At 40.6% G+C, this 24,508-nt stretch overlaps 1 protein-coding gene across 1 annotated transcript; it reads left to right on the forward strand.

Annotated features, from left to right (window-relative positions):
• Nucleotides 1–19,743: 19,743 nt before the first annotated feature.
• LOC107771915 (uncharacterized) lies at nucleotides 19,744–20,133 on the forward strand. The gene has a single exon (XM_016591377.2). It carries the CDS (start codon nucleotides 19,744–19,746, stop codon nucleotides 20,131–20,133), a length of 390 nt encoding a protein of 129 aa, XP_016446863.2.
• Nucleotides 20,134–24,508: the final 4,375 nt, after the last annotated feature.

Raw genomic sequence — 24,508 nt, forward strand, 5'->3', positions numbered from 1 at the left:
AAATATTTTGGAATTATTTTGGAATGGCAAACTGTTGAAACAAATAAACTCTACAAATATAGCTTTGATTCTAAAGATTACAGTAGTTGAAATGCAAGTCAATATAAGCCTATAACATATTACAATATCCTATATAAGGGTATATCAAAGTTGATTTGTAGTAAACTCAAAGAGGCAATTATTGTAATTGTGGCTGACAACCGTCTGCTTTTGTACAAGAGAGATCCATGGTACATAATGTTTTGATATACCATGACTTATTGAGGAACTATGGTAGGAAGACCACATCAAGATGTTTGATGAAAATTGATCTCAAGAAAGCCTATGACATGGTAAGCTGGAAATTCTTGGAGGAAATCCTAAAAGGATTTGGATTTCCTGAAAGATTTATACATACAGTGATGACATCTGTGAATTCTCCACTTTTGCCTTCAAAGTAAATGGGGAAGGTCATGTTTACTTTGAAGGAAAAAGAGGACTTAGGCAGGGAGATCCTATGTCTCCCCTCTTGTTTGCCCTTGTCGTGGAATACTTTTCAAGAGTTTTAAAATGCATGAGTAGCATCCCAGATTTTACATTTTATCCATTGTGTAAACAACTTCAGCTCTCACATTTAATATTTGCAAATGATCTTATGATCTTCTGCAAAGCAAATTCTAATTCTGTTAAAAGAGTTATGGAAGCCTTGGCCCATTTCAGTGATATATCTGGGCTGGTAGCAAATATGGAAAAGTCAAACATCTTTATGGCTGGGATTAATGACCAAACTAGAGATCAATTGCGGACATAACACAATTTACGCAGGGCACCTTTCTGATAAGGTATTTTGGTTTGCCTTTAACTTCCAAGAAATGGAATAAGGTAGAATATTAGCAATTAGTGGATAAAATCACTAACAGGATCACCACTGTTTATACAAAGAAGCTATCATATGCTGGAAGACTACAAGTCATACTTACAGTCTTATTTTCAATCCACAACTTCGGGGTTTTTGCCTTCATGTTGCCTCAATGTATCCTTAAATAAGTGGATATGAAGTGTAGGAAATATTTGTAGGGTGGTACTGTCACGATCTTAAACCTGGACCCGGTCGTGATGGTGCCTCTTGTGAAGACAAGGCCAGCTGACACTTACCCATTTCAGTTTTAAGCAGTTAACAATGAGAATTAAGTCTAAAACATGATAAATGACCCAACATTTAAGCAGTCAACATTACAATATGCGGAAGAACAATCCAACACAGTCCGATACCGGCGTGTCACTAGTAATGAGCATCTAAAAATCCGGAATGAGATAAGAAAGTCTACAGAGTTCAATACAAATCCAAAACAAAGAGAAGTAAGACAAGGGAAGAAGCTCTGGGCTGCGAACGCCAGCAACTACCTAGAGAATCTTCGGATCCGCCTGAGTTGGAAAGATCAACACTCGAGAGCGGGACCAGATGCTTCTGAATCTGCAGACAGGGTGCAGGGAATAAAGTGAGTACTCTAACTCAGTGAGTAATAATCATAAATAGAAGACTGAGAGCATGAAATCACATAAGATACATTATAAGCTATAATGAAGCAGTAAAACAGGTAAGAACAGTGATTCAGTAAAGGTATGTAAAATCATATAAGTTCAGTTTAAACTTCAAGAAATGCCTATTCAACAATTAAACAGGCAAATGACAGACAAATAAAACAGATAAACACATAAAGGATTGCCCATCAGGCTAAAATGTCAATAATACCAGCCCCTCGGGTTATCTCTCACATCACAATGGGTACCCGCACTCACTGGGGGTGTACAGACTCCTGGAGGGGCCCATTACGGCCCAAGAACAATATCAAGCCATATCGTGGCATCATCACTAGGCTCTCGGCCTCATACCAACAAGCCACCTCGTGGCGTACATATCTCAGGCCCTCGGCCTCATAATCATAATTAGTGTTTCCTCACAATATAGGCCCTCGACCTTACTCAGCCAAAATCCCCACAAGCCACTCGGCAATAGTAAAACATAATTCTCAGCCCAAAATATCATTTAAAGATCATTTAAGTGTTAAAACAGAGTAAACATGGCTGAGTTGTAAAAATAGTGAAATATAGCATGACTGAGTTCAAGTATAAAGTCAAAACAGTGAGGAAATATCAATAAAAATCCCTTAAGGGTTCATATAGTTGGCACAAGGCCCAAATATGGCATTTCACCCAAAACATGATGATAGCAAATAGATTTCAGTCAAATACGCGGTAAAATAGACATTCGGGACGGACTAAGTCACAATCCCCAACAGTGCCCCACGCTCGTCATCAAGCGTGTGCGTCACCTCAATATAGCACAACGGTGTGAAATCCGGGGTTTCATACCCTCAGGACATCATTTACAATCCTTACTTACCTCAATCCGGTCAAATCTCTAGCTCGCGGTGCCTTTGCCCCTCGAATCTGCCTCCACTCGTGTCAAATCTATCCAAAATTAGAATCACGGCATCAAAATATGCTAAGGGAACGAAGCCCAAGCGAAAATATTCAATTTACAATATAAATCGCGAAATTACCAAAACCCGACCCCCGGGCCCACATCTCGGATTCCGATAAAATTCACATCAATGGATTCCTTATCACTCCCCGAGTTCATACATACCAAAAGCATCAAAATCCAACCACAAATGACCCTTCAACTCTCAAATTCTAGGTCTCTAATTTCAAGCCCTAGTTCTTCAATTTTAGGCTTAATTCCCATGATTAATTAGGTAGATTTCACAACAGAATCGAGTATTAAGTCCATGAATCTTACCTCCAAGAGATTTCCCTTGAATCCCTCTTCAATCCTCCTCAAAAAGCTCCAAAAACGCTCAACAATGGTGAAAAAAACCCCAAAATTGCGGACAAGACGACTATTTAAACATTCTGCCCAAGCCTGAAATTTCAATGCCTCGCATTCGCGAAGCACAAATCAACTTTGACCAAAAGTTACTCTTCGCGATCACGACTTTCCCATCGCGAATGCGATGCTTTCCTCAGACCACTCTTCGCGATCTCGTTACCCCTCTCACGAACGCGATGAATAAAATACCTCAAGTCCAGCTGACCAAATTCCTCTACGCGAACGCGCTCCACTTCACGCGAACGCGATGACCAAACACCCAGCCCTTCGCGAACGCGAAGCCTTCCTCGTGAATGCGAAGGCTTAAATCCCAGCCTTCATCAACTAACTCTTTGTGAACGCGAGGACTCACTAGAGAATGCGAAGGTCATTTCTCTGTAACACTGATCTGCAATTTTCTGCAATTCCAAACATTATAAAATGGTCCGATTGACCACCCGAAACTCACCCGAGGCCTCCGGAACCTCAACCAAACATGCCAACATATCACATAACCTCATTCAAATTTGTTCCAACCTTCGGAACGCTCAAAACAACATCAAAACACCAAATTCGCATTAGATTCAAGCTTAAGAATTCCAAAATCTTCTAAATTACGCTTTTGATAAAAAAACCCTACCAAACCACATCCGAATGACCTGAATTTTGCACACACATCCCAAATGACACAACAGAACTACAGCAACTCTCAGAATTCCATTCAGACCCCTATATAAAATCTCACCCATCAACCGGAAATCGCCAAAATACCAATTTCGCCAATTCAAGCCTAAATCTACTCCGGACCTCCAAAATACATTCTGATCATGCTTCCAAGTCCCAAATCACCTCCCAAAGCTATCCGAACCATTGAAACTCACATCCGAGCCCTCTAACACATAAGTCAACATCCGGTTGACTTTTTCAACTTAAGCTTTCTTAAAAGAGACTAAGTGTCCTAAACCATATCATATCCTTTCCGAACCCGAGCCAACCAACCTGATCACTCATAGAACCGATAGACAAGGCAATATAAAGTAAAAATGGGGGAAACAGAGTGACAACTCATGAGACGACTGACCGGGTCGTCACAGGTACAGAAGAAACAAATAAGATCTCATTAGTTGCTTGGAAAAAAGTGTGTAGGCCAAGGAAATATGGTGGGTTGAATATCAAGAATTATCGGAGCTAGAACGTGACATCAGTGAGAAAGTTGTTATGGTAATTGACAGAGAAAAAAGATACACTATAGGTGAAATGGGTGCATGACATCTATATGAAGACCAACACAAATATTTGGATGCATAAACCTCCTCAAGACTGCGGCTGGTATTGGAGGAAGATAAATGCGCTAAAGGAAATCATGCAAGATTGGTACATACAGGGCAGATACAGATTGACACCAAATGGGCAATACTTGATCACTAGCTCCTACAATGCAATGTTTGGGCAGCAGGAAATATTGAACACTGCTGACTTGATCTGGTCATCATTAGCTCAACCAAAACACAAGTTTGTGGTTTGGTTAACTGTACATGGCATATTGCTCACTAAAGCAAGGATGAAACACCTTCATATTCCAATAGCAGATGAAACATGTATCCTCTATGACAAACAAGCTACGAAGACTTCCATGCACTTATTTGAAGAATGTAATTGGATAAGGAATGTGCGAGAAGGCATCCAGCAATGGACAGGGATCACCATAAGGAAAGGAGAAGTTCATGCTGTTCTTGAAAAGATTAAGAGGAGACAATGGAAACAATTCCAAAAGGAACTAATAGCAGCAATTTGGGAAGCAGTGATAAACCATGTATGGAGAGCAAGGAATTGAAAAATCTTTAGAGGAACAACTGTAAATACTGAGATAGTGCTGGTATATATTAAAAGAGAGACCATATATAGACTAGAAAGATTTCAGAACTCTAGGAAAGCCAAACACTGCATTAGTTTAATGCACAGAATATATTGTAATTAGAAGTTACTTGATTTGTCGGAGGCCTATTCTTCCTGGATGAGGAAAATGGGTACTCTTTAGGTGTACTATTTTGTGAGTTAATGGTATGATTTACAGTTTTACCAAAAAAAAAAATTTTTATATTTACTTATTTAGCAAGAATTTAAAATTTTCATCATTATAACAAGCAAATACCAAAATTGGGCTTCATTTTGAAATCCCTAAGTATGTTAATTGAATCCAAATTACCTATATATTTGATGTTCTACAAATTACAAATTCGTCCATAAGTGAAATTAATTAAACAATGTGGTAAAAACACTTGTTAGATGATGACAGATTATTTCTAGCGTATGAATTAATGTCTAACACGATGGGAGAAAATTTATATGGTAATAATTATATCATGATATGGAACAAACATTTAGAGGGGAAAAATGACAATAAAGCAACACATGCAATTAATTCAAAGAGTCTAAAATTTCATTACTAAAATTGAAGGTTGACTTTTTATTGATTAGTACTTCAAACACACAGCAGAGGGCATGGACAATATTCCATTACTGGTCCACACAACAATCAATTCTTTTGACTTCTAATAGAACTCTTTGGAACAAAAATATTGCGAGTGAAGAAGTGAGTGTCACAACCAAACAATCGCTTATTAAAGAGAATTTTTATTTTGTGTTTCATACAATTTACTCTTTTTTGTCTCATAAATTTATGGACCTAATCTTACATTTCTGGGTCCACAGAAATATGGATCCACAAAACTGCGAGACAAAAAAATTGTCTCAAACAACTAGTGTCAGTTGTTATATGAAACACAAAATAAAATTTTCACTTATAACAACTTTCTGGTTTTACGTAAAAAGAAAGAAGTGCTGCATGAATAAGTTGATCATGTATGCAGGAGCTCTTAGTTGCCTGGCGGAGGATGCTCCCAACATCCCCATCCCAAGCAATTGCCCTGGTTCCCTCCATCACCACCACCTCCACCTCCTCCTCCCCAGCCCCAACCCCAGCCTCCACCTCGGCCTCCGCCACCACCACCTCCACCTCCACTTCCACCTCCTCCCCCACCACCCCCTCCGCCTTTGCCTCCGCCTCCGCCTCCTCCACCGCCTCCTCTTCCACCTCCTCCTCCGCCGCCACCACCCCTAGCTCTTCCCTTTCTTCCACCACTTCCTTTGCCGTGTCTGCTCTCGTGCCCTTTACTTCTTCCACTTCCTCCACCACTACCACCACCTCCTCCACTTCCCCTTCCTCCTCCACCTCCACCACCCCCTCCACTTCCTCCCCCGCCACCTCCTCCTCCCCCTCCACTTCCTCCCCCGCCGCTGCCTCCTCCTCCTCCCCCTCCACTTCCTCCTCTGCCTCCTCCACCACCACTATTACCACCACCTCCACCACCACCTCCGCCTCCTTGACCCCTATTTTTCCCAGCAGTTTCAATATTCCCCATGACTCCTATCATAGAAGTTGTACTGTTCCTTGCATTGGCATATGGAACACGAATTGGTAATGAATTCAACAACTGACTTATGGAGCTACTGCTATTAAGTTCAGTAACTCTATCCCTGATTGGCTTATGATCCACAATTTGCCCTTCAGCCAAATATGAGCTTAGCACCGTTGCAAGTAGTAATAAAATTAGCGTCCGAAAACTCATATTCAATGGCTAGCTTACTCGAGATTGCATGGAGAGACGTTCATATCCAGCCCATATATATATATACTATTCTAATGCCTGCGCTTCTGTGCATAACTTCTAAAAAGCTTAACAAAACAGACAAAGTCCCCACATGACAACAGACAGTAAACTAAGTTCTTTAAAAGGGTGCAAGCAAAAGGAATGTAAAGAGAACTGGGGACTGTAGTAAACTATACTCAACTTCCCGTGATTCAATTTTGTCCCCACTCACGTTCTCTTTGTCTAACTCATGCTCAATTATATTTTTCTATCTTTTATTCGTCGTTAAATAGCTTTTTCTTTGCATGTTCATTACAATAATCTTAATCACGTGGGTTCAATTACATAAAGTTACAACGGCGGCGCAACTTTTCCAGCGTAATTAAGCATAATGCAAGGCATGCATTATATTGCTCTTTGCCATCGATGTTTGTCGCTATTGAGAGTGGGTAATTCCACTTCTCATTCTTTTGCGGGATACATAGAACACAAGATCTCTAGTCTTGGCTTATTATGTGTTTCTTGGACATTTTAGTGTCCGATCATTTCAGTACTATAGCCATCTCACGAACATTTCAATTAAGGCATGTTAGATTATCCCACATTAGATTAAAGGATTAATATGTGATTTATTATATGATCTTGGACCATTCTGATTTCATGAACTTGTTTTTTGGTTTAGTTTAGGCTTAAGGTCTAGTAATTTCATAAGACATCGTTACTCAAACTGAGTCTATTATAGATCATGTCTTACTTTACATATTGATGTTTAGCCTAAAGCATATATATTTCTATGTATACCGCCTCATATTTTACTTTTGTTCCATGAATTTGGGATGTTGAATGCTATGATTTATATTAATTTGAAGTATTTTCATGTGTAGGAATGCTTCGGGAGCAATTGGGGGCGAAACGCACAAGATTTGAGCCAAAACGAACAAAACCAAAAAAATGGGCATTTGGGCGCGGGGGAGACAGAACAGAAATTAAGGGCAGCGCCCTGGTGGGCGCCTGGCGCTAGCCAGGACGCCGATAACGTGATTTTGTCCTATTTTGCCAGGGACACGGTTTATTCGGCCCTAGACCTACCCAACACGTGTAAAAGAAAGACTAAGCCTATTTTTGAAGGGAGAGACGCCACTTTGGAGGAAAAATACACACAAGAAACATATGGGAGCAAAAACATCTCAGATTTCTTTATCTTTTCTAGTATTTTCAATTATTCAAACCTTATCCAATTGTTTGCTAGTATTATGAGTGGCTAAAAAACCCATTGTTCTGGAGTTGTGATTTAACCATGAATATTGTTGTTTAACGTTAACTTAACCTCGATTATAATTCACTAATATATGATTGTTTCTTCAATTTTGTGATTAATTGCTTAATTGTCTGGCCAACAGTTAGGTTCTATTTACTATCTATGCTATGCTTGGGAAAGCTGTGTTTAGATTAGAGAAGAATTGAAGAGAGCATGATCTTAACCCTTAGGGGGGGCAGATTTGTGGTTAGGATAGGAATATACCTAGTCACCGTGCTTAATTAAATATCGTAATCTTAATGCGTTCTTAATAGATTAATTTCATAGGAATATAGGCGTTAATCTATGAATAGGCGAGTAGTACTTCGGGAGAAGTGTCACGACCCCAAACCGGACCCGATCGTGATGGAGCCTCTCGTGAAGACAAGGCCAGCCAACACAATTCCCAAATTCATTTTTAACAATTTTAATAAGTCAATTTGAGTCATTTATAAGAAATAAATCCCAAAATTTAGCGAAATAGAACAAGTGCGGAATAGATACAGCCCGACATCGGAGTGTCACAAGTCACGAGTATCTACTAAGGTCTAAATACAATAGAAAGTATGAAAATGTACTAAATACAGTCTAATGAAATCAAGAGGGAGAAAAGCAGTGTTGCGAACGTCGGGCAGCTACCTTACTAAACTTTGATGACTCTACCTCTGAGCAACCAATACCCGTTACTGGGTTTAGAAATGCCTGAATCTGCACACAAGGTGTAGGGAGTAATGTGAGTACTCCGACTCAGTGAGTAATAACAATAAATGAAGATTGAGTTATAAGAAAACACGTAAGAACACAACAACATGCTATAAAGAAGCAATGTAACCCCAATAAAAGGCAATGATACAGTGAAATCTTATAAAACACCTTTATTCAGAATAAGCTTCTTTAAAACTCCTTTTTAACAGTTAAACAGGTAAATGAAAAGCAGCTAGAAAGATAAACACATAAAATTCGCCCATCGGGCACAATGTCAACAGAATCCACCTCTCGGGCAATAACATGGAACAACACCAGCCTCTCGGGCTATATCTCATATCACAATGGGTACCCGTGCTCACTGTGGGTGTGCAGACTCCGGGAGGGCCCCCTTACGGCCCAAGCGCAATATCAAACCATCTCGTGGCATAATCAATAGGCTCTCGGCCTCATATCAACAAGCCACCTCGTGGCGTACAATCTCAGGTCCTTGGCCTCATAATCATAATCAGCGTATCACTGCTGCGGTGTGCAGCCCGACCCAAAATATCCTTACAACACAGGCCCTCGGCCTTACTCAGTCAAAATCTCATAAGCCACTCGGGCAACAGTAAAACATGATGCTCAGCCCAAAATATCATTTAAGTTATCATTTAATGTATTAAAGTAGAGTAAATATGGCTGAGTTATGAAAACAGTAGAATATAGTATGACTGAGTACAAATATAAAGTCAAAACAGTGAGGAAATATTAGTAAAAATTCCCTAAGGGTCCAAATAGTTGGCACGAGGCCCAAATATGGCATTCAACCCAAACATGATGATAACAAATAGTTTTCAATCAAATATGCGATAAAACAGTCATTCGGGATGGACTAAGTCACAATCCCCAATGGTGCATGACCCACGCTCGTCATCTAGCGTATGCGTCACCTCAATATAGCGCAACGATGTGCAATCTGGGGTTTCATACCCTCATGACAACATTTAAAATCATTACTCACCTCAATCCGGTCCAAACTCTAGCCCGTGACGCCTTTGCCTCTCGAATCGTCCTCAATATCCAAAATCAGAATCACGACGTCAAAATATGCTAAGGGAACGAAGCCCGTGCGAAAATAATCAATTTACAACATTAATCCCGAAATTAACCAAAATCCGACCCCCGGGCCCATGTCTCGAAATTCAATAAATTTTACATCAATAGATTTCTTATCTCCCCACGAGTTCATACATATCAAAAATACCAAAATCCGACCACAAATTTCTTATCTGCCTTCCGCTTCTGCGATCATCGCACAAGCAGCCTCCCAACCGCAGGTGCAGTTATTTCAGCAACAATATGCTTTAGCTGTCCCAACTCAACTTCAAACCTTCCGCCAACCATCCAAAATTACCCCGAAGCCCCCGGGACCTCAACCAAAAGCACAAACCAGTCATATACCACTACCCAAACTTATACCAATCTTTGAAACACCTCAAAGAACATCGAATCCATCAAATCACATTGAATTCAAGCATAAGGTTCCAAAATCTTTCGAATCTCGCTTTTGATCATAAAGTCTATCAAACCACGTCCGAATGACCTAAAATTTTGCACACACATCCCAAATGACACAACGGACCTATTGCAACTCCCAGAATTCCATTCTGACCCATATATCAAAATCTCACCTATCAACCGAAAAATGCCAAAATTTCAATTTCGCCAATTCAAGCCTAAACCTTCCGTGGACCTCCAAAACACATTCCGACCACTCTTCTAAGTCCCAAATCACATAACGGAGCTAACCAAATCATAAAAATTCTGATCCGAGATCATATACCAACAAGTCAATACTTGGTCAAATCTTTCAAATTTTAAACTTCAAACTGAGAACTGTTCTTCTAAATTCATTCCGATTATCCTGAAAACCGTAACCGACGATTTACATAAGTCATAATACATCACACAGGGCTAGACATGCCCGAGAACGGGCGAGCAAAGTGCAAAATCTCAAAACGACCGGTTGGGTCGTTACATCCTCCCCCACTTAAACATACGTTCATCCTCGAACATGCCCATAGTTGTTCCAAAAGCCAACAAGTCGTTGTATAACCTTACCATGTAGATACACGGGGGTGATCCCACATCACCCTATCTCATATAGGTCTGATAACACAATGTAACTGAAATTTTACAATCCAACCTAGCCCATAAACCTTAGAACCACATTTTCATTTCTGAAACCATCTACAAGATCAGGATCTCACATCTATACTCTGTATAAGCCCGAACCGGCTGTAATAACTCATACCTGCCACCTCAGGTGCAATTACATGACACACCACATAACTCAAACACGGTAGCGATAACTTCTAATCACAACAGCTGCACACAACAACCGAATACCGATAGTAAATCTCTTATCAACTAAAGTCTCATTCCAATACTTTCATACACTGCCAATGATAAATGAAACCTGTAGGAAGTCAATAACCATTCCTCAGATCAACCATTCATGAAGTCACTCCTCCTTTGGCAAGGATCATAGCAATTTCTAAGCCGAACCTCGATATTATCCTTCCAACATGCTGAAATCGAATCCGTTTGTATCCATTATAGATCCCAACAATCTCATCCAATCCAACACAACTACTCTAGTGACATGACACATCAATACGAACTAAAGCCACAATCCGAACATACTCAAATCATGAGAAAATGACTCAAATAAAAGATCTGTTCCGCAAGCTCACCAATACCACCACAACACAATACTGAGAACCCGTCACATATCGTAGGAACAGAACACAAGAATCTATCCCGTGGGATCATACCTCCACATAGCTTCGCTGCAATGTGCGACCCTATCCAAACACTGGTCCTCATGAAACACCTCCCGTCACTCTTCTCAAAATCGACAAGCACACACAATTTGATGTCTAGAACCAAAGCAAATCATCATAACCACGATGGATCAAGTATATAATACCACACAAACCCAAAAGGACATAACTGATACGCCATCCACCGAGCAATACCCAGTACTCTTCCCGCTCGACTTCCACTATGAAACCCCAATGGAACCGCATTATGTGTGCCTATAACCAACAAATCATAACGCCTCGCAACACAGAAAAGCAACTCATAGATCAACTCAAAACACTAATAGCTCAATAACAACCAAATCAACACATCCCTTACCAATAGCAACTCAAAGTTAACAAAGCCGTCTCGATGTAGAACATGCATCCTTATAGGTCTACCAATGAACCCCTTATCAAGGAGTTCCTGAAGTTGTTCCTTCCACTCCTTTAACTCCGCTGGTGCTATACGATACGGTGCCCATCACCTAATCAATATCGAAATCAACAACCCTGTCCTGCGACATGCCCGGTAGCAGGAAACACATCCGGAAAAGTCCCTCATCACTAGAACTAAATCAATAGTAGGGGTCGCTGCACTAATATCCATCACGAAGGCCAAATAAGAAAGATAACCTTTTCCAACCATCCGCTGGGTCTTCAAAAATGACACCACCCTATTGGGAACATAATCCGTCGAACCTCGCCACTGAATCCGTGGCATTCTCGGTATGGCCAACATCGCCGCCTTAGAGCAGTAGTCCAGAATAACACAACACGGAGACAACCAGCCTATACCCAATATTACATCAAAATCTAACATACGAAGCAACAAAAGATCTATTCGGGGCTCTAAACCCCGATACTCACTATACAGTGCCGATACACGTGACCCACAACCACAACATAACCTGTATATGAGAATTCCCAGTCTCCAACTCCATATAGCACATGAATCTCTATATTCGACCCCAATTCCGTCGTCCGAATATACAACACACCTCTAATACCCAATCATTCCACAAGAGGTACTCTTATAATTCTTCTGTGCCACCAAGACAACTCGAATATCAGCAGTCGATCCAACAAAAGAGTGCCGAAATACTACCGAAGTACCATAAACTTAATCACATTGCCTTTTGCTGAAACGTATACCCTCATCAAGCCGCAAAAATTAGTGATATCATTTACCTAGTCATCTGAAACTGTCCATGTTGCCTAAGAATTTATGACCTTCCTTCCAGGGTTGAACCGTGACCTCACATATGCAAATCTCAACCCTACACAACATACTGCATATACCATGCCATCCTATGATAAATATGAGAACTCAACCAGCCAAGAACTTTTCCATTTGATCCCATCTAGGAGAAAATCACTATACATCCCATGCTCCACACGCCAGTAGAAATGTACACCTTCAACCGTAGAAAAAATCATCAAGAACCCTCCGAATCCCCTTTGCACAAAAACCAATCCAACAGGATTGGCTCCTTCTAATTCAACCAAGCTACGCAAGCCATCAAAACCTGAGAGCATTGCCACAAAGCACATGTAAAAACTCATTATCTCATAAACACCCAAAGAACTAGTCGTATCCCTTACCATGCCAATCCGACCTACTACCAAGCTGTCCTATTTATCCAAGTTCCTTCTGAATTACCTTCGAATTAATACTTCTCCTTGCCATAATACTGCAATCCTCAACCCAGACTCACCACACGAGACCCCAGCATAAAACCACACTATCTAAGGCTCATAAGCCGCTGAATACTTTCTCAAATATGCCCACTAGCACCACTTTCAAAATACTTACATTGAAAAGACTTCCTGTGAATCCGAAGCCATTATCTTCCCGGTACTGATGTGTAGAATCCCATAATTGATATAGAAATGACACAAGTCTCGGCACCCTCCAATGCAAACCTCAATTCCTAGCCAAATTATATAACTTGAAAATCTCTAATTATTACACATAAAATTTGAACCCATTAGAATCATTCTCGAGAGTCACCCACTCTACTCAAACCGCAATTAGACCTATCAAATGGACCGGGCGACCTGTGCTCCCTTAGCACTCCGACACCGCAAAATGTAACCTTACCCTAATACAACCAAGCAACTTCCTACTCTATACACCGTACCTCCTTTACCAATAACCACTCAGGACATTCCTTGATTCTCACACACCTATAAAGTATAATATAACCTTTGCCAAAATTTTCCTTTACTCGAGCCATCCTCGGTCTCAATCTCTGTAAGCCATAACTGATTCACTAGCATGCCTCAAACCGGAACCAACATAGCACATAACCGTGCAATCAACTAATCAATAGCCGACTCCCCCCAATTGGCTCAAAGCTATAGGTCAAAACACACACAATAACTCATAACGCATATACTCTATTGCTGCCACAATACTATAGTGAGATTAAACTCAATCCTTCATAAGCTCGTGAAAGACAGATCATCTAGTACTTTAAATTTTCTACAAATCTCGCATTTACTCTCGTAACAGTTAAACCCACTCTCCTAGGAGACCCAAATTCCAATTACAACACACATAATTCCCTGGTGACAAAGATCTTCCAACAACCGACATAAAGGATTAGGCAAACTGCAGAACAATCCGCAAGAGATAGCCCACCTGCTTCGCCTCAACTACCATCTCATTATACCCTTCCACCATCATAGACATTACGCAGTCACTTGATCTTCCTAAGTATGAACTAATATCACAATGTGAAATCCACTTCACCTCCCCAACTAGAAAACATGAAAAGATTCTTCACACACAGATAACTCGGGGCTATACTTCAATTTAAGATGGAAATCAAGCACCTAATAGTTCTTCTATCCTCTAACAGACCCTTATCGTCGCTTCCAAATCATATGAATACATCTCGCAGTCACATCAAACTCATCACACAGCTATCCAGTCATCACTCCCACTAATAGGGACACTATCGACAATACAAATCAAAAAGTACGTGCTCACACAATCAACGCCTCAGCGCTCTAGCTATAGGCAAAGACCCGGCCTCAAGTCCTCCAAACTGGCCCAACCTCAACACACAAAGATCATATCTCACCCCTCGATCAGAGAATCACAAGCCATCGATGCACATTTGATACTGAGCGCTCATGCTCGCATACGAACGCGTGGAAAAGAATTCAAAGAGTTACATTTCAAGCTGAATCAAAGACGCACAATAAAAATTCAAGAATGAACTTTTTCCTAAAGGTTCTGCAGCCTCCCGAGGATAAGTACAGACTTCTCCGTACCGATCCATGAGACTCTACTAAACCTGCTCATGACTCGTGAGACCTATGTAACATAGGCTCTAATACCAACTTGTCATAACCGCAAATCGGACCCGGTCACGATGGCGCCTCTCGTAAAGACAAGGCCAGCCGACACAATTCCCAAATTCATTTTAACAATTTTAATAAGTCAATTTGAGTCATTTATAAGAAATAAATCCCAAAATTTAGCGAAATAAAATAAGTGAGGAAAACGATACAGCTCGACATCGGGGTGTCACAAGTCACGAGCATCTACTAAGGTTTAAATACAACAGAAAGTCTGAAAATATACTAAATACAATCTAATGAAATCAAGAGGGAGAAAAGCAGTGCTGCGAACATCGGGCAGCTACCTTGCTAAACTCCGATGACTTTGCCTCTGAGCAACCAATACCTGCTACCGGGTTCAGAAATGCTTGAATCTGCATAAAAAGTGCAGGGAGTAATGTGAGTACTTCGACTCAGTGAGTAATAACAATAAATGAAGACTGAGCGATAAGAAAACATGTAAGAACACAACAACATGCTATAAAGAAGCAGTGTAACACCAATAAAAGGTAAACAGTTAAACACCTTATAAAACACCTTTGTTTAGAATAAACTTCTTTAAAACTCTTTTTAACAGTTAAACAGGTAAATGAAAAGCAGCTAGAAAAGATAAACACATAAAATTCGTCCCTCGGGCACAATGTCAATAGAATCAGCCCCTCGGGCAATAACATGGAACAACACCAGCCCTTCGGGCTATATCTCATATTACAATGGGTACCCATACTCACTGGGGGTGTGTAGACTCCGGGAGGGGCCCTTACGGCCCAAGCGCAATATCAAGTCATCTCGTGGCATAATCAATAGGCTCTCGGCCTCATATCAACAAGCCACCTTGTGGCGTATAATCTTAGGCCCTCGGACTCATAATCATAATTAGTGTATCATTACTACAACGTGCAGCTCGACCCAAAAGTATCATCACAACACAGGCCCTCGACATTACTCAGTCAGAATCTCATAAGCCACTCGGGCAACAGTAAAACATGATGATCAGCCCAAAATATCATTTAAGTTATCATTTAATTTATTAAAATAGCGTAAACATGGCTGAGTGATTAAAACAGTAGAATATAGCATGACTGAGTACAAGTATAAAGTCAAGACAGTGAGGAAATATCAGTAAAAATCCCCTAAGGGTCCAAATAGTTGGCACGAGGCCCAAATATGACATTCAACCAAAAACATGATGATAGCAAAATAGTTTTCAATCAAATACGCGATAAAACAGTCATTCGGGACGGACTAAGTCACAATCCCCAACGGTGGACGACCCCACATTTATCATCTAGCATGTGCGTCACCTCAATATAGCGCAACGATGTGCAATACAGGGTTTCATACCCTCAGGACAACATTTAAAATCATTACTCACCTCAATCCGGTAGCCCGCGACGCCTTTGCCTCTCGAATCGGCCTCAACTCGCGTTGAATCTATCCAAAATCAGAATCACAACGTCAAAATATGCTAAGGGAACGAAGCCCATTTGAAAATAATCAATTTACAACATCAATCTCGAAATTAACCAAAACCCGACCCCCGAGCCCACGTCTCGAAATTCAATAAATTTTACATCAATAGATTCCTTATCTCCCTACGAGTTCCTATATATCAAAAGTACCAAAATCCGACCACAAATGGCCCCTCAAATCATCACATCAAGGTCTCCAATACCAAGCCCTAGTTTCCCAATTTTTACCCTTAATTTCCATAATTACAGCTCTAATATGTGAAATAATACCATAGAAATGAGTTTTAGATTCAACAATCTTACCTCAAGACGTTATCCCTTGAATTCCTCTTCAAAATGGCTTCCCCAAGCTCAAACCCGAATAAAAATAGTAAAGAAATAGCTGAAAATCGCAAAGGAAACCTTTTATACTTTATGACCCAGGCTTTTCACACCTGCGGTCCTTTTCCCGCTTTTGCTTCCCACTTTGTGGTCCCGCTTCTGCGGCCTAATCCATCACATCTGTGGTTTTCACTTAAATGGCCATTTCCGCATCTGCGATTAAAAACTCGCACCTACGCTACCGCAGGTACGCCCACTTCATCGCTTTTGTGGTTCCTGAAGAACTATTTCTTGGCCGCATCTGCGGCTACCTTCCTCTTCTGCGATCATCGCACCTGCGGCCTCCCAACCGCAGGTGTGGTTATGATAGCAACAATATGCTTCAGCTGTCCCAACTCAATTTTAAACCTTCCGCCAACCATCTGAAATCACCCCAAGGCCCCCGAGACCTCAACCAAAAGCACAACCCAGTCAGATACCACTACCCAAACTTATACCAACCTTCGAAATACCTCAAACAACATCGAATCCATCAAATCACATCAAATTCAAGCTTAAGATTCTAAAATCTTCTGAATCTCGCTTTTGATCAAAAAGTCTACCAAACAACGTCCGAATGACCTGAAATTTTGCACACACATCCTAAATGACACAACAGACCTACTGCATCTCCCGGAATTCCATTCTGACCCCTATATCAAAATCTCACATATCAATCGGAAAATATCAAAATCTCAAGTTCGCCAATTCAAGCCTAAACCTTTCCCGGACCTCCAAAACACATTTCGACCATGCTCCTAAGTCCCAAATCACCTATTGGAGCAAACCAAATTATAAAAATTCCGATCTGAAATCATATACCAACAAGTTAAAACTTGGTCAAATCTTTCAAATTTTAAACTTCAAACTGAGAACTGTTCTTCTAAATTCATTTCGATTATCCTGAAAACCATAACTGACAATTTAAATAAGTCATAAGACATCACACGGGGCTAGACATGCCCGAGAACTGGCGAGTGAAGTGCAAAAGCTCAAAACGATCGGTCGGGTCGTTACAAGAAGGCTATGAGAGCAGTTATCGATTAATTAGCAACCATGAGTGAATTGTATGAGAGGAAGATTTGACTAGAATATAATAGGATTGGTGAATCAATCACAACCCTGGAATATTTATCTCTATTGAATACATAACGATCATTCTCCTGCTTGATAATTTAGTTATTACTTAGAATTGTAGTTTAGCATAATTAAACTCTTGAACTCGAATTTAGCTTGACGGAATAACAATATTGGTGTGTTAGTGAGTAGTTGATATAAGTCTCTGTGGGTTCGACACTCGAATTATCATTTTATTACTTGTACACGTATACTTGCATGTGCGTTTGGGAGCAATGAGTTTTTGGCACCGTTGCCAGGGACTTAAAAATTAGCTATTTTGCTTACTTAAGCTTTTATTAGTTATTTGTTCAAGTTTTAATTTTCAGTTTACCTTGTTTGTGTTAACACAGGCTCTTCTCTTGAATGCGGACTTAATTTTCAGTTTACCTTGTTTGTGTTAACACAGTCTCTTCTCTTGAATGTGGGGAGTAAAAGCGCAAATAATCTCCTTCCTCTTGATCCTGAAATTGAACGGACACTTCACAGGGTGAGGAGGGAGGTAGAAGCTAGAACTAGAATAGATAGAGAGTTGGACATTGTAGTTCAACCACAGCCAATAAAGATGGCAAGTAATGTAGAGCGTGCGGTGATAGAAGCCGCAAGGCCCAATCTTGCTAATATGACTCAGGCTATTATGAAGCCTGAGATCACATGGCATTTTGAACTCAAACAGTACATGGTACAACTGATTCAGTCCACAGGGAAATATGTGGGTCTATCTCATGAAGATCCGCAGAGGCACATTTAGAATTTCTTGGAAATTACGAACACCTACAATTATCCGAATGTTTCCAAAGACTATGCCAGGCTGACACTTTTTCCCTTTTCACTATTGAGGGAAGCAAGGAAATTCTTAATCAAGTTTTTCCCCACCAAGAAGACAAAGTCATTGAGGAGTCATATTCTTGGGTTCGAACAATGGGACGGCAAGACACTTCGTCAAGCTTGGGAAAGATACAAGAAACTACTCAGAGATTGCCCACACCATTGTCACACTGATGAGGTATTGGGACACACTTTTGTTGACGGGCTAGATGAGGCCTCAAAAATGAATCTTGATTCAGCTTGTGGGGGTAGTTGCATGGCAAAACCATATAGTGAAATTCAACTCTTGCTGAATAACTTCACTGCTAATGATCATAACTGGCAAGGAGATGGGGATTCATGCAAGGCAAGTAAACAGAAGGCAACCGAGTTGATTGAGCTTGATGACTTCTCGGCTATGAGAGCTGAGATAGCAAAATTGGCAAACCAGATGAATAGAATGACAATGCAACAGACACAATAGATGCAACATGTACAACAAATGTCTCTTTGGTGCGAACTATGTGGTGACAACCATATGAGTTACATGTGCCCCACGAATCCAGAATCTATATACTATGTGGGACAACAGAGCAGGGGTCCAATGAATCAGAATGCACAATATGGGAACACTTATAACCCAAATTGGAAGAATCATCCCAACTTCTCATGGGGTGGAAATCAGCCGAATAAGAATCATTATAGACCCCAAGGAAATTTCAATCAACCTCAAAAGCCACCTCAACAGGTAGAAGAGAAAGGGAATGATTTGTTGAAGCAGTTGTTGCTTGACAATCAACAGCTCAGGATCGATTTCAGAAATTTAGAGTGCCAAATGGGACAGCTTGCCAGTGCTCAAATCACTAGACCAATTGGAGCTCTTCCAAGTGACACTGAAGCTAATCCTAAGGCATCCCTTAATGCCATATCGTTGAGGAATGGGCGACAATTAGAAGAGGTTCAGTCAAAAAAGAGCAAATAGGTGACTTTTGATGAGAGGCCAGCCACTATTGAATCAATATCAGAAAAATCTAAGGAATTCGAGAAGCCAGTTGGAGAGGTGGTGGCTGAGCAACCCCCACCAGTGGTTGCAAGGCCACCACCTCCGTTCCCTCAAAGATTGCAGAAAGTAAAAGATAACGCCGCATATAAAACATTTCTTGATATTTTGAAGTAGGTACAAATTAATATTCCATTGGCTGACATCTTACAAGAAGTGCCCAAATATACAAAGTACATCAAGGACATAGATGCAAATAAAAGGAGGCTGACCGAATTTGAAACCATGGCACTCACTGAGGAGTGTAGCTCAAGAATTCAAAGCAATCTACCTCAGAAATTGAAGGACCCAGGTAGTTTCACTATCCAAATCTCGATTGGTAAATATGCAGTTGGGCGAGCCTTATGTGATCTTGGAGTGAGAATCAATTTGATGCCGCTATCGGTGTTCAAACAATTGGGGTTGGGTGAGCCATGCCCAACAATGTTAATTTTACAGCTGGTTTATCGCTCCCTTGATCATCCTGAAGGAGTGATTGAAGATATGTTGGTTCAAGTGGGGTCTTTCATATTCCTTGCCGATTTCATTATCCTGGACTACGAGCCCGATCAGGAAGTCCCATTTATTTTGGGGCGTTCATTTTTAGCCACAGGCCGAGCTATTATTGATGTTTAAGAAGGAAAGATGACGATGAGAGTAGGTGATCGAGTGGTGGTATTCAATGTTTATAAAGCATTCAGGTTGCCAGCCCACTATGAAAAGTTATCCATGATCTCTGTGGTGGAGAGTGATGCCACATCGTTAGTGCCCTATATGAGCCCTCTATATCCTGTTGAACAAGTGTTGATTGGGGATGAAAAAGATAGTGAAGATGAAATGATGGGAGAAATTGAGTAAGTACTGGATATGTCCTACAGTTATGTCCAGGGGTTTGGAAAATTTGAGAAGTTGGACAGGCCTGTCACTCTGACCCCTCCTAAGCCATCTATTGAAGAAGCTCTGAAGCTAGAACTTAAGCCACTTCCAGTGCATCTGCGCTATGTTTATTTGGGGAACTCAGAGACATTGCTCGTGATTATTTCGTCGAGCTTGACCAACACTCAAGAAGAAAAATTGCTCAGAGTACTCCGCGAGTGTAAAAAGGCCATTGGGTGGACTATTGCTGACATCAAGGGATTTAGTCCATCGGTTTGTATACATAAAATCTTCTTTGAAGATGGACACCGCCCTAGTGTGGAGCAGCAGAGAAGGTTAAATCCCATTATGAAAGAGGTGATGAAAAAGGAAGTAATCAAGTTGCTCGATGCAGGTGTCATTTTTCCTATTTCTAACAGCAACTGGATAAGTCCAGTTCAATGTGTGCCCAAAAAGGGAGGAATGACTTTGATTGAGAATGAACTAATTCCTACTCGTACTGTGACGGGGTGGAGAGTCTGCATTGATTATAGAAGGCTCAACAAAGCAACCTGCAAGGACCACTTCCCACTTTCATTCATTGACCAAATGCTAGACAGATTAGCTGGGCATGAATATTATTGCTTTCTTGATGGATATTCGGGATACAATCAGATTGTCATATGCCCATAGGATCAGGAGAAGACCCCTTTTACTTGTCCTTATGGTACTTTTTCCTTCAATCGAATGCCGTTTGGTCTTTGTAATGCACCAGCCACTTTCCAGAGGTGCATTATGGCTATTTTCACCGACATGGTGGAAAAATTTGTGGAAGTGTTTATGGATGATTTTTCAGTTTTTGGGTCTTCTTATGATGATTGCTTGAGGAATTTAAGCAAGGTGCTGGCCCATTGTGGAGAAACAAATCTAGTACTGAATTGGAAAAAGTGTCATTTTATGGTACAAGAAGGCATCGTGTTGGGTCACAGAATATCTAGGGGCGGCATTGAAGTTGATAAGGTGAAGGTGAAAGCGGTTGAAAAATTACCTCCACCTATTTCAGTGAAGGGTGTCCGGAGTTTCTTGGGACATGCGGGTTTCTGTCGACGCTTTATTAAAGATTTTTCTAAAATTGCTATTCCTTTGTGCAGGTTGCATGAAAAAGATATAACTTTCAACTTTGATGACGCTTGCCTCAAGGCATTTGAAGAACTCAAAAAGAAGTTGGTGTCTACTCCCATTATTGTGGCACCCGATTGGTCCTTACCATTTGAACTTATATGTGAAGCAAGTAACCATGCAATTGGGGAAATGTTAGGCCAGAGGAAGGACAATGTGTTTTATTCCATCTACTATGCGAGTAAGACTCTTGATGATGCACAACTGAATTACACCACCACTGAGAAGGAGTTGTTAGCTGTTGTGTGGGCCTTTGAGAAATTTCGGGCATACTTGGTGGGACCGAAAGTCATAGTCCATACTGATCATGCAACAATCAGGTATTTGTTTACAAAAAAGGAATCTAAGGCTAGGTTGATGCGATGGGTTTTGTTGCTGCAAGAATTTGATGTAGAAATACGAGATCGAAGGGGGACAGAGAACCAAGTAGCTGACCATCTATCAAGGCTGGAAAATCACGATCACGTGGAGGAGGGTGGCCAAATTAAAGAAGTATTTCCTGATGAGCAACTTTTTGCTATAACCCAAGACCCCCCTATGGTACGCAGACTATGTGAATTATCTTGTGAGTGGGGTACTTCCTCCTGAAATCCAATCTGAAGCTAGAAATAGGTTTCTACATAATGTGAACTTCTACTACTGGGATGAGCCATATTTGTACAAGCAATGTGCTTATCAGTTGATGAGGAGATGCATTCCAGAAAAGAAGGTTGAATTAGTGTTGTATGATTTCCACGCATCACCTTATGGGGGCCATCATGGAGGAGGTAGAATAGTTACAAAGGTACTACAATCCGGTCTCTTTTGGCCAACTTTATTCAAGGATGCCCATGCATTCGTTAAGAAGTGTGACCAATGTCAAAGGACAGGAACAATCAGAAGGAGGCATGAGATACCTTTGAATAACATCCTAGAAGTTGAGCTTTTTGATGTGTGGGGGATAGATTTTATGGAGCCATTTCCACCGTCCAGAGGAAGCAAATACATTTTGCTAGCAATTGACTACGTGTCAAAATGGGTGGAGGCAATTGCTTTGCCAACAAATGAGGCCATGGTGGTAGCTGCTTTTGTGAAAAAGAACATATTTTCGAGATTTGGGACTCCACGTGCCTTAATTAGTGATGATGGGACTCATTTTTGCAATCGGTTGTTGAATAACCTTCTATCTAAATATGAAGTTCGCCACAGAGTTGCTACAACATATCATCCTCAAACAAGTGGGAAAGCTGAGGTGTTAAACAGAGAAATAAAGCAAATATTAGAGAAGACGGTGAGTGTGAATAGGAAGGATTGGGCTGCAAAGTTAGATGATGCCTTATAGGCGTATAGAACTGCATATAAAACGCCAATTGGGGCGTCCCCTTACAAGCTTGTTTATGGGAAGGCATGTCACTTGCCCGTTGAACTGGAACACAAGGCATACTGGGCCATTAAGAAACTGAACATGGACCTTGAAGCCGCGGGCGAGAAAAGACTTTTGCAGTTGAATTAGTTCAGGTTGCACTATTATGAAAATGCTAATCTCTATAAAGAAAAGACAAAAAGATGGCATGACAAGCATATCAAGCTGCGTCACTTAGAGCCAGGCCAACATGTATTATTATTCAATTCTAGGCTAAGGCTGTTTCCTGGAAAGTTAAAATCGAGATGGTCAGGCCTGTTTGAGGTGGTGAGAGTCACTCCTTATGGTGCAATTGAGTTGCGAGCTTTAAATAGTGAAAGGAAATTTTTGGTGAATGGACATAGAGTCAAGCATTATTGGGGAGGAATGATTAATAGTGAGAAGACCAAGGTTGTACTTGCTGATGAGTAAGAGAGAATCTGCGTCGTGCCACGATGTTAAATCAGGCGCTTGTTGGGAGGCAACCCAATTTTTATTGCTTTCCTAGTTGAACTTCTTAAATTTTCTTTTAGTTAGAGTAGATAGAGTTTTGCATTTTCTTTGTAGGTATAAAAATTATAGATATAATGGTGTAGGACATGTAGATTGGGTATATAAAAGGCTCGGGGTATAAGAATTTCTTTTTTTTTTTAAAATCGCGAAAACAGGCCCAGGCCAACGCCCAGCACTGTCTGGGGCACTGGAAATAGTATCTACAAAAACCCCAGCGCCAGGCAGGGCGTGAGGCACCAGGCTGGGGTGGATCAGGTAAGTTTTTTTTATTTTCTTATTTTATTTTCGTTTCCTTTATTTCTTTATTGACCCATACCCATTTAACCCAACCCAGATACCTATTTATACTAACACTCTAACCCATCTTAATACCCATATCCTTTTCCAACCCAACTTAACCATAACCAAACCCACCCAAACATGTAACCATCGATCAAAACCCAAGGAACCCAACGGGAAACGCTGAAAAAATGCTATAGCTTCTGCCGAATTACTCTTCTTCCACCTCTACAATTTTATCATAGTTTTATTTTGCCATCCTTCTACACTCTCCAGGTAAGTTATTCTTTTTTTTTTTTCTTATTCTTCTTCTTGTTTGTATTTTGAATTATTATATATCCCATTCCCAAGAGCCCCAACTCCCCAAATTTTTTCCCTATGTAGTTCTTATGAAATTTTATAGTGGATGGCTTGTATTGGTCGAATTTCTGTAGTTTTTATGTATACGGGTAGTAAACTAGAATTCCCTCTACTTCGTTGAAAATTTGGAGGGCCACCATATTCCACCATTGTTGAATTATAAGCACACACTTTATGTCCGCAAGGTGTTTGTTAAAATGCTTGAATAAGGATTTTGGTGCACCGGTGAAGTATGAGTAATCGGGTATATTTGTGTACGAATTTAGGGTAAGTATGGGGTGTGTAGGGATGCTTTTACATGCTAGGGGATGTGGCTTTGATGCAATACAGGTTCCTACACCATTTATCTTATATAATGTATGTTGTAGAATCTTGTAAATTTGACTAATTTAGTATAGTCAAGTAGTTGTGAAAGGTGTGTACCATATGCCTCTTTCTTACCTT

The sequence above is a fragment of the Nicotiana tabacum genome, chromosome 3 (genome assembly GCF_000715075.1).
Source record: "Nicotiana tabacum cultivar K326 chromosome 3, ASM71507v2, whole genome shotgun sequence".
Classification (NCBI taxonomy): domain Eukaryota; kingdom Viridiplantae; phylum Streptophyta; class Magnoliopsida; order Solanales; family Solanaceae; genus Nicotiana; species Nicotiana tabacum.